This window comes from Pelophylax lessonae, assembly GCF_965119305.1.
Source record: "Pelophylax lessonae genome assembly, chromosome: 10".
NCBI classification, from domain to species: Eukaryota; Metazoa; Chordata; class Amphibia; order Anura; family Ranidae; genus Pelophylax; species Pelophylax lessonae.
In genome coordinates, this window is record NC_138777.1 from 205,735,262 (window position 1) to 205,747,725 (window position 12,464).

At 44.5% G+C, this 12,464-nt stretch overlaps 1 protein-coding gene across 1 annotated transcript in view; it reads right to left on the reverse strand.

Moving 5' to 3' along the window:
* Positions 1 to 2,173: 2,173 nt before the first annotated feature.
* LOC309566027 (mixed lineage kinase domain-like protein) overlaps positions 2,174 to 12,464 on the reverse strand; it is a gene marked incomplete at its 5' end in the record, with an annotated part of 37,402 nt that continues 27,111 nt past the window's right edge. The window contains 2 exons of the mRNA XM_082271046.1: positions 2,174 to 2,272; positions 4,759 to 4,911. Of these exons, the coding sequence (XP_082127172.1) occupies positions 2,199 to 2,272; positions 4,759 to 4,911 (227 nt within the window). The 3' untranslated portion in view covers positions 2,174 to 2,198. The remainder of the gene's footprint in view (positions 2,273 to 4,758; positions 4,912 to 12,464) is intronic.

Consider the following 12,464-nt stretch of genomic DNA (forward strand, 5'->3'; position numbering starts at 1 on the left):
AACCCCTTCCCTGCCAGTGTCATTTTTGCAGTAACAGTGCATATATATAGCACTGATTACTGCAGTAATGTCACTGGTACCCCCAAAAGTGTCAAAAATGTCAGTCAAGGGTCCGATCTGTCCGCCGCAATGTCGCAGTAACGCAAAAAAAAAAAATCGCAGATCGCCGCCATTACTCGTTAAAAAAAAAAACACCAAAAATGACAAAAATCTTTCCCTTTGTTAGTAAACGCGATAACTTTTGCGCAAACCAATCAAAATACGCTTTTTGCGATTTTTTTTACCAAACATAGGTAGCGTAAAACAAATTGGCCGAAAATTTTAAAAAATTTTGATTTTTACATTTTTTTTGGGGGAATTTCATATAAAAAAAAGTGAAAAATATTGTTGTTTTTGCAAAAATTACGCTCTTTTTTTGTTTATAGCGCGTGATCAAAAAATCGCACAGGTGATCAAATACCACCAAAAGAAAGCTCTGTTTGTGGGAAAAAAAGGACGTGAAATTCGTTTAGGTACAGCGTCGCACGACCGCACGATTGTCCGTTAAAGTCACGCAGTAAAAAAATCGCAAAATAACCCCTGGTCTTTTAGCAGGAAAATCCTCCGGTGGTAAAGTGGTTAATTGAACAAGCCAAGGTTAGAGGAAGATTGGTTACTATACAGAACTGCACCGGATTCTGTGTGCACCAGTTTTAGTAAATCTCCCCCATTGTCCTCTTACACGTCCTGATAATGACAGTGGATGATTTTCCAGTCTTCGAAGTAAAAAGGAGTTGGATTCAACTTGTGTCTTCTTGAAGAGTTAAAATTTGAGTTCCAGGTTTCCTCCCCCCTCAGTTCCAGTTATGTGATCCAGGTAACGATGGTTGCAGGGGAGGAGCGAGTGCAGACAGTGGATGGGCCATTGAAACCAATGGGTGACATCACCACTCCAGGCTTTGCTAGCCATTGTCTGAGCAGTCTATCCTCTCCTCTGCAGCTGTAGCTGGCTCACACTGGGGATCACATGACCGAACATGAGCGGGCTGAGAATAGGCAAGTATATACATATTTCTTACTCAGGTTAGACAGCATGGGATTGGAGGTGGGGGGGGGGTTAGGGAATAGTGGGAACTTTAAGATTAGTTAGGTATTGCCTGGTGCCTTTGGATAATGCCAAGTCAGTAGGTGACCATACTGTTTGGACAGACTGAGTCTATGGAGGTACGTCAATGCATGAAGCAACTTTATTGATACAAAATAGAAATGACAAATAAAACACGAGCTTCTAGTGCAATACAGTAGTAGAGCCTTGTACCATGATACCATTGATTTAGGGATTCCCTTTATTGACCAACTTAAGTAGAATTGCAAAATAAACCTAACAAATCTTAAAAATGCCTCCTTCTGCCTCCTAACACCTATTCAAGAAAGGTATGTTAGCCAGTGGCGGCCGTGGGGAAAGGTGAGAGTGCCGACATGGGAGCCCATGGGTGACAACACTGCTCCCAAGCATTACCAGCCCTCAAGGACTCACTTTTATCCCCTGCAGCTGCTGCTGGCTGACACGGGAGAACTGATCACCGGACCATAGCCGGCTGCAAATAGGCAAGGTTATACATGTTTTAAACAGCTTAGTCAGTATAGGTGTTAGGAGGGGGGATATTGGAGTGAGCTGTTATAAGACAAGTTCATTTTTAGCTGGAATTCTACTTTAAAAAGCTCTTAGCACTGAAGTCTTTCAGGACTTGTTTGGTCTCCTCCTCAGGAGAAACTCAGGAATAGTACAAGCGTAACATTTCTGAGAAAGGACCTTAAAAAGTCCTGAAAGCTTGCATCTAGAGGACCACTTTTACTTTAGACTGTGCAATACAAAGAAATGCGTCACATATTTAGCATAGCTGAGCATTGGATATGGACAGAGCTTTCCTCCCAGATAAGATATGTTGAGATCCGTTGTGTAACTTCACATGTGTAGAGATCCATCGTGTAATGTTACCGCCTGTGATCGCAGAACTTCTACTCATTAAAAAGCCTGGAAATAGCACAAAGCTTACAAAACTCAATAATTTTCTTCCTTCCTCTTCCGTTCCTTCACAGATTCCCAGAAAAAAAAATACTAAAATCGATTTGCCATATTATGCGGTGGTAGAATTTTCTATATCCGTACGCCAGGAGTCCTCCTTGACCAATTACACTTGCATCCATTCTGTCACTCATCAGAAAGAGGAGCCGATTGCCTGGCCAGTACACATTTGTTGATTCCAAAGAGCCATGAGTAGATCCACAGTTACTGAAACGGCAGGAGAAATTGCTGGGGGTCAGCTAAACACCATCTCCAGGGAGAATTTGTATACAATGTTCACATATTAGGAATTGTTCACATGTGTGTCACCATTTGTAACTAAACCTAAGTTAAAGTCACTGAAGAGTTTTTTTTTTTGTTTTTTTTTAATACATGGTATACGTACCTGCTCTGAGAAGTGGTTTTGCACAGAGAGGCCTAGATCCTCCTCTTCTCTGGTCCCTCCCTCCCTCCTATTGAATGCCTCTACTACAGCAAGCAGCTTGCTATAGGGGCACCCAGCCGAGCTACAGCTCCGTGTGTCTATTCCGACACAGAGCTGTGGTTTGGCCCCACCACTCTCTCCTGATTGGCTAACTGACTTTGACAGCCGTGGGAGACAATGGCGCCACGGCTGTGTCTCAGCCAATCAGGAGGGAGAGTCCCAGACAGCCGGAGGGACTAGTGGAAATCGTTCGACAGATGGGGCTCAGGTGAGTATTAGGGGGTGCTAGGGGAGCTGTTACACATAAAAGGCTTTTTATCTTAAGATTAAAAAACAACTCCTTTAAGTTTTCTTGGAGGATGTATTCAAGGAACTAACTAACTCGCCAAGCGGCCATACCTTGGCTCTCCAAGGGACTGCATAATCTCATCCATCTAGGTTATAGCTAAACCCTGGCCAGTCAAGAGCCAAAAGGTCTGTACACAAAAAAAAGGATGACAGCACTATCCAACAGTACATAGTCTACAATGTAACTCTGTCTTTAAAAAACTGTCTGTCTTTAAAAAACTTTGGAAAGTTTATCTAGAAAGCATTATGGTAAATAAAACATAAAATAATTCCAAACCAGGTCTGCTGGCGTTGCTGGGAGGTCACAAGATGACAGAGCCACTGGGTGTACCAAACTAGGTAGGTGGTGACATCAAAGGACCAGGCAGGAGGGAGATGGACGCTTGCTGACGTCACTTCCGGTCAGCGATTCCGCGTCCTGGGCTACACTGCTCCGGTGTGAGCAGCTACTTATTGGGTGGAAGGAAGCCACATTACTTTTACCGGCTGGTCCGGTATGTCTTTGGCATATCATATTCCATCTCCCTCCTGCCTGGTCTTTTGATGTCAACACCTACCTAGTTTGGTACACCCAGTGGCTCGGTCATCTTGTGACCTCCCAGCAATGCCAGCAGACCTGGTTTGGATTTTTATGTTTTATTTACCCTAATGCTTTCTAAATAAACTTTCCTAAGTTTTTTAAAGACAGACTGAGTTACATTGTAGACTATGTACCGTTGGATAGTGCTGTCATCCTTTTCTTTGTGTACTGACTTATGCTAGTTCAGCATTATCTAACAGCAGCACCACACAGTAATGTTACCTCTGGGAGTGAGAGACATCACAGGTTAGTGCTGGAAGTCTCCTTGGTGTCTAGAGCCAAAGGTCTGACTGTAGAGCCAAAGGTCTGACTGTCAAACCTATAGGAGCTTGTTTTGACAGCCCATTCAAAAACTATGGCTGTTAATAGGGAATTGACCTCTCTTGGTGACTATAACAGCCTCCACTCTTCTGGGAATGCTTTCCACAAGACTCTGTGGGAATCTATTGTCATTTGTGAGGCAAGGTGCTGATGTTTATTGAGAAGACCTAGCTCACCATTGGCAGTAGGGTTGAAGTCAGGGCTCTGAGCAGGACTTTAACTTCCTTCACGCCAAACTGGTCCCACCATGTCTTTATGGAGCTGGCTTTGCACAGAGGCAGTATCATGCTGTAACATAAAATAGTATTCCTCAACCTGATTGCATTCACATCTGTAAATGCACCCTGCCTCCAATTCGATGCAAGAACCCCAGCGGGGGTGCGAGAGGCAGCTCCAGCTATCACATATCAGTGATCGGTCCTGGATGCACACTGCTTGTGTCCAGGGCCAATCACTCACATGTAATCAGTGCGTGAGAGATTACATATGAGTGGCCTCAATTAGCTAATTGCTAATCACAGGAACCCCCGCTGGGGTTCTTGTATCTCTTAGGAGGCAGGGAGCATTCGCAGGTATGAATGCACCCTAACCACAATTTTGGAAGAGCACAATTGAGTACGTTTTTGTATGCTGAAGTTTTAACGGTACCCTTCGGTGTAAACATCTGAACTCCTTCATTTGAAGGTTGGTCCACATAGGTTTGGCCAGATAGTATATTTGTAGTGGCCAAATACATGGTTCTTTGGCTCTCATCTAGTTAGTTGCTAGAAGAATATCTAGCATTTTAGGGGTAAAACCATATAAACTGGCTCTTCAGTTCCTAAAAATCACTGAAAAACAGCCAGGGGCCTGTTTCCTTGCGACCAAGAAGGAAATAAATTGAATTTGATTTGTGTTTAACCCTGATGGACCCCTATTGACTGGTTTCATCGTCACTGGTTCTAGCTATCGCTATTTATGTAAACCAAGCACAGTTAGAACATAAAAATAGATATAAATGATTGGTATAAGTCGAGTTACCTCCAGCAGATGGGCGACCATTGGGATTCTTCTGAATGAGGCGTTTGATGAGATCACGGAACATACCAGGACATGAAGAGGGTAATTCGTTGTCCAATGAGGCCCACCACTTCTCCTGCATCTCCCCCAGATTGTCCTCCGTCACCTGCAGCTCTGAAGAGAACACAAAACAATAGTTGTTCCAAGGGAGGATCTTGTCTTGTATGACAAGTGTAGCTCCTTGGTCCTAAACTGGGGATACTATGTAAATTTAGTTTTTGGCTGAGCTGTAGGTAGCTCAGATCGATTGCATAGTTTATGTAGTTTATGTCTTTCCTAAGTTTAGTTGGGTTGTGCATTTCCCACTGTCGCCAGTAGGTGTTACTGATACTACAGGTCATCAGGAGACTAGACTGATTTAAGAATATTACATTTCAAGCAGACCCAATAGGAGGTTCTTGGCCACTGGTGCATGCTGGGTGAGCAGATCAAATGTTTGGGGTGGGCACGTGCTTGCTCTCTTGCCTCAGGCTAAGGCCTGAGGAGGTGCTCCTGTTGAGAACTCTGTTCAGGCCCAGATGCCTATCTGAGGCCTATCTACTCTGAGAAGGTTTTGAGGCTGCCCTGTCCAGTATGGAGGAAGCCGAGCCAAGGTGAGGAGTTCCAGGGGAGGCTTCTTGCTGGAGAGCAGAGTTGCCAACCTACCAGATTTAGATTTCCTGACATGACACCTAAAATTTACTGGCACATTCAAGTTTACTGGCATTTCTAAAAGTTCCAAAATTACAGTTTTAAGTGTAAATTTCAGTATTTAGGCTACAAACAAGTACAATATGCAATTAGCTATGTGATTTAGGGTAGATATTAAGACAAAAAACATTTATTTGATTTTTTGATATACAGTAGTAAGTAAATAGCAGGGCCAGTACAAAGGGTGGGCAGGAGGGCCGCCTGCTCTGGGCGCAATGGTTTATTGCAAGGATTTGGGTGCCCTGGCCATAACCCTAAGGGAAGGAGGGGGGGCAGTTTGGCATCTTTGCCCTGGCCACTGGATGGCCTTGTCCTGGCACTGGTAAGTAGCTCAAGGACAGGATATTAGAATGAGCAGGCACACACACATGAAATTGACCCGCATACAAGGCTCCAACCGCTCCGCTCAGCTCCCTTGCACCATGACATCAAAAAACACGCTTAGACACCCCCTCTGCTGGCGCCTCCTAAACATAGTTACTCAGATAGTCTCCCCCCACTCCGGACCAGAAGTGCGCATGCACAGTCCCGAGCCAATCGTCACAGTCATTTTTTAATGGTAACCTTTTCCTGTTACTGGCATTTACTGGCAGGAGAAAAGTGCCCATTTTTTACTGGCTGCCAGTAAAAATACTGACAGTTGGCAACACTGCTGGAAAGAGGCGGGATAAAGCCTGGTCTTTCAGAAGAGCCTGGTGACTCGCTTGGAAGATGTAATAGATTATGAAAACGCACTTGCAGTATTTCCAGGTCAGCTTAAAGGTTCTGACACTGAAGCTGAACTTTGTTCTGGGTCCAAAACAGTCTGTAAGTAATCTGCTGCTGGTATCTGGAACCTCTAACCCCCACTCCTACGACCCCCTTTTCAAGTTCAATGTTAAAACATTTAAAAGACCAAAAAGTGAATGGCACCTAATTTTGTGTTTGAGATTCCCCATGCTAGCCATGGACCTGGCCCTGAGGTAAATGCCAACTTGCTCCCTGCCTCTGGAGGGGTCATCTTGTCTTCAGGGGGGCGCTAGACAAGTAACAGTTATATGAGATAATAAGAGGATCATCCATTCAAAGAAGATCTTACACACAGACACTTTGCAATCAAGCAAAGAGTTTAATTTGGGATTTTAGAAGGATGCTGGAACACCCAGAGAAAAGAGAAAAAAAAAATTATCACGTGAACATGGAAATCGCAGATTGTTAAACTTCATCTCTCTGACCCACAGGGCTCAAAAACACACACATGTATGTACTATATACACTGCTCAAAAAATTAAAGGAACACTTTTTAATCAGAGTATAGCATCAAGTCAATTAAACTCCTGGGATATTGATCTGGTCAGTTACGGTAAGTAGCAGAGGGTGTTAATCAGTTTCATCTGGTTTGGTGGCGCAAGATGGGTAACAATGAGATGACCCCCAAAACCAGAATGGTTTTACAGATAGATGCCACTGAAATGTTTTTCCCTACTCATCTTTTCTGACTGTTTTTCACTAGTTTTGCATTTGGCTAAGGTCAGCGTCACTACTGGTAGCCTGAGGCTATACCTGGACTCTAGAGATTGCACTGGCATTCAAATTCCTCCAGCATGGCACATCAATACGTGCCATTGCCAGAAGTTTTGCTGTGTCTCTCACCACAAGAGCATGGAGGAGATTCCAGGAGACTGGCCCTGTCCGCTCTCCTAGAGTAACTGCCTAAGAAGGTCCTAAACCCATCAGCAAGACTGGTATCTGCTCCTTTGTGGTGTAACGAGGAACAGGATGAGCACTGCCAGAACCCTACAAAATGAACTCCAGCAGGCCACTGGTGTGATTGTCCCTGACTAAACAATCAGAAACAGACTTCATGGAGGGTGGCCTGAGGGTGCAATTAACTTCCTGTGTGCTATACTTCCGGGTCGTAGGACGGCCCATTGTAGTGAATAGTGGCGAGATGGAGGGTTACTGTGCTGTCTTAGCCTGCTATTGGCCAGTATTCTACAGGCATCCACCAATAACCGATGGTGTGAACCTCGGCACCACCCTACTTCCGGGTTATAGGGTAATGTACCATAGAGATTAGTGAATTGAGAGGAAGTGATCCTGTAAATCTAGTCTGTGATTGGTCGACACACCTGAGCAACCACCAATGGCCGATGATGTCAACCCTGGCCCCGCCCTGTGGGTTGATGGGCATGGGTATTTAAGGTTACCGCCAAGCCGCCGTGGTCACGCTCCCGGGGAAGAAGTGGAAATCACGAAACGCGTCGGGGCGTGACCAGGTGATGTAACCAGGCTGTGTAAGAGGAGTTCGGATTACCCAGAAGGCGCGGCGTCCACGGCGTGGAGCCTGGACATCATCTCCCGAAGGGCATCCCTCCCCTATTCGTGACTGTTTTTTGCGTTGGATGACATACAAGACATGTGAGTGTGTTACCTTATGTTTTATTTTATTTAATAAAACCCTTTCAAACGGTATCACGCTATTGGGATTATGTTCTCTCCTCCCCATATGCTGCTGAGCTTTTTTTGACTGCGCTGGTGCGATTCCTGTTGTGGATACTCTGGACCAGTGACCATCATTATAAGCCTGAATGCTCAAACACGAAAGTGGGTTGGGCCACAGCATCTGGTGAGTGGGCAATTCTCCTCCCCCCTTGGAGCACGGTGGTGGTGGTGATCCTTTTGAGAAACACGTCTTCGTACATTATCATCCCAGGAGATAGAGTGAAGGATTATGGACTGTTTGAGTCATTTCTGAACTTTTTCCTGCTGCCTATGTGACATCTATTGCATTTCGGACTTTTGTGCAGTGGGCACAGTATTTTTTTGGCACTTGCTTCTTGACAAGTTTGCGCTACTATATATATATAGGGATATTGCTGAGTATCTATCTATTATATATCTTTCTCCATATGTTTTAGTTAAGTAGCTGCATAGCCAATTTATTTATTGGTGAGTGGTCCTCATTTGAAGCGCTTGGGATAGCTTATACCTTTATTTGGTTTTCGTTGGGCATTTAAGCTGTCATATTATATACAATACACACATTGTTATGCATTTACTAGAATTATCCACAGTACATGTACAATGCAATATTAATAGTGTACATATATACAAAATGCCCATAATTTATATGCAGAACACACATTACGCATTGATTGTGGATAAATAAGTCAGTATACAGTTCTGACCAATGCTCCCTGACCCGCTGTGGGGGAGAGGAGGAGTGTCTTACACATAAAAAAGAACACAGACCCTCAACACGTCAGCAACAGATGGCGCCCAAGGAGGAGGGCGAAACGCGTCTAGCGGTTGGTTGAGCGTATCTCGTCACGCAGCACGTCACATCCGGCCGGTGGAACGCACGCTGCGAGAGCAGTAACCACCAAGCCGATCACTGCTTTTTACCCATCCATGTTTGTAAGTAGTTCTATGTATTGATTGAATAAACGATATTCATAGTTACTTCACCATGGATGGCATTCTGTCTTTATGAGGGCCTGTAGGAATATTGGCATTTATATGCAAGGATCCTTTTCCAACATACCAAAAGGCTGTCTCCACGAGGATTATCATTACCAGAAAAGCCTAATTGATATCCACCACTTTACTCTCTTCTATTTGTGGTAAGTAGGGAGCCATGAGGGGAGCACCAGCACTTTCATCTAAGAAGTGGAGCACTACAGCACTTTGTTTTGCACTTTGTACTTAAGGACTTTGATTTATTCAGTATTATTTATACCCATGTATTTATTTTTGAGCACTGTATACACTAGGGTTTTTTGGCATATTTATTGGACATATGCAATTTGAGTATTGATCATGCAATAATTTATTATATAGCAGCGTGGAAAATTACAGATTATACATTATATTAAAGGCAATTGCACTTTAAACTTCCAGCAGCAGCTATATTTAAAAAAAAAATAGTTTTTATCATATTTATTCACTTATATTTATACAATAAGCGCGAGGACACACACTGTTTTCACATACTGAAGCAGAGCATGTTCCCCTCCCTTCGGAGACTGGGCTGTAGGGCAGTATTCCAACATGATAACAACCCCAAACACACCTCCAAGACTACCACTGCCTTGCTAAAGAAGCTGAGGGTAAAGGTGATGGACTGGCCAAGCATGTCTCCAGACCTAAACCCTATGGAGCATCAGTGGAGGAGCGCAAGGTCTCTAACATCCACCAGCTCCATTATGTCGTCATGGAGGATTGGAAGAGAACTCCCAATGGCAACCTGTGAAGCTCTGGTGAACTCCATGCCCAAGAGGGTTAAGGCAGTGCTGGAAAATAAATGGTGGCCACCTAATATATTGACACTTTGGGGTCAATTTGGACATTTTCACTTAGGGGTGTACTCACTTTTGTTGCCAGCCATTTAGACATTAAATGGCTGTGTGATGAGTTATTTTGGAGGGGACAGCAAATATACACTGTTATACAAGCTGTACACTCACTACTTTACATTGTAGCAAAGTATAATTTCTTCAGTGTTGTCACATGAAAAGATATTTTATTATATGTACAAAAATGTGAGCGGTGCGGTGTACTCACGTTATATACACATATGCACACACCCACACACGTCTTAGTCCGTAGGGTTCAATATTGAGTTGTCCCACCTTTTGCCGCTATAACCGCTTCAACTCTTGTGGGAAGGCTGTCCACAAGGTTTAGGAGTGTGTCTATGGGAATGTTTGACCATTCTTCCAGAAGCACATTTGTGAGGTCAGGCACTGATGTTGGACAAGAAGGCCTGGCTCGAAGTCTCCACTCTAATTCATCCCAAAGGTTTTTGATCGGGTTGAGGTTAGGACTGTGCAGGCCAGTCAAGTTCCTCCACCCCAAACTCACTCATCCATGTCTTTATGGACCTTGCTTTGTGCACTGATCCAAATCATTTTGTGGAGGGGGGGGATTATGGTGTGGGGTTGGGCTTGGCCTCTTCGTTCCAGTGAAGGGAACTCTTAAGGCGTTAGTATATCAAGACATTTTGGACAATTTCATGATCCCAACTTTGTGGGAACAGTTTGGGGGGGGGGAGGGAAGAGAGGGAGAGAGAGGGAGACCCCCAGTGTCCACACTCCTCACACCGTGGCCCCCACACCCCCAGTCACCTCATTGGCCACAGTCATGTCTCCAGAGGAAAATTGTGGCTGGGTGATGTAGTTGGTCTGTACTAGATGCAGACCAGTTATCTTCCATCGCACCCAGCAGATCACCCAAAACCTTCTCTGCAGCGGGGGACTGGGGCTGATCTGGATGACAGATAGGGGGTGCCCAGTGTCCAGTGTCTGGGCTATGTCCCCCCCCCCTCCTGGCTCTCCCGCACTACCCTTCCAGGGATGGATCGGGAAGCCTGCTGTGAATCCACAGGGCAAGCCTCTCCTCCTGCTTTCTCCTCCTCCCTCCTTACGGCTGCGGCCATAGGTTAGAAAGATGCGACTGTGGAAGGGGGGGGGGGGTCATTCCCAATCCTAGTGCAAAGCAGGGACAGTGCTGGGAAGGAGGGCAGGGTCTCAAGTTGCTGCTGTCATGTTCGGCATGCAGCGGGGGAGTCAGTGGTGAACAATGTCAGGAATGTTGCCCCAGGCAAATGCCTTGTATGCCTCAAGGTAGATATGCACCTGGCCCAGCCAGGCATACCCTTTGCTCTGACCACACACCGTACTGTGCAAAAGAATGCTAGATATTTTGTACTGGATGGTCATGTCTGTGAAGCAAGAAGATCTGTCTTTAAAAATAATATCGGTGCTTAGATGAACTGAAGTAGAAACTGCTCTGTAAAAGGTGATAAAAGAAACAACCACAATAAAATAGGTGAGGTTGCGGTAGATGTGGAAATCTCTTGACATGGCAAAAGTGAGACAAGAAACAAAAAGGTGGTCATCTTACACCAGAAGTTTGGTCATACTGCAACTAGAAATGTGACAGCAGACAGGGGTTTCCTAATATGCGGTTAAAGCTCTTCAGAAAAAGCACATACAAACAAGAAAAAAAAGGAAGGGAAGGAAAATGGTTGGCCATGGAGACTAAGTGCAGCACACATGGAATATATCACACATAACCGTGCTGTAAATCTTACAAAAGAACCGTTATCAGCTCAAAATTGGCAGAAATCACTGGAACCCTGGTACAGAAGACTGATGAAAGTGGTCTTCATGAGAGGAGATGTGACCCAATAACCATTCCTCCAAGGAATACCTACACGTGAAAACAAGAAAAACCGATTGCCGCAGGCGATCTGGGCGGTGGAGCCAAAATCTGAAATATTTTGTTGTGACAGAAGGCACGTTGACCTTGAGGGCTGAAAAAACAGTTCATGGATGGCAGGAACGGTACATGGATGAATGTTGGCAGAACAGTGAAGGCCTCCATCAGGCTGGGGGCTGCAGTTTTGGCAATGGAGTCAGTGATTTAGTCCAAATTTATAGAATTCTCCCTGTTGAGAATACAAGACGATCCTTATCCATCTTGCAATACCATAAGGGAGGTGTTTGATTGGTCCCAAGATTTATTCTGCAGAAGGACAACTATCCCAAAAATCATAGAGAACCATCTTCAGGAGAGATTTTTTAGGTTATTTTCAATCTTTTTAAATCTGCAGTTTTCAATAAAATAATTCCTGGTGATCCTGGCAGTCCTTGGTTGAAAATACATGTGAACGTCAGCACAGATTACACAGACATGGTCTGCTATGGTCACCATCGGTAAACCCGCCCTGAGAAATACCATGCAACCATTGCTGGAGTACATGTAAAGAGGAAGTGACTTCAGGAGACCAGCAGCACTGAGATGTAACAAAAAGTAGCATCCAAAATATGACAAAATACAGAATATACAGAACCCAGAGCAAACCTAATGTCCTTCAGTTAGGGTTTACATCTTTAAAAAGGCAAAAAGGGTGGTCACACCTAATATTTATTTCATGCCATCCTACCCCTCCCCTATATACTGCATTTCTAAGAAGCCTCTTACTCACGATT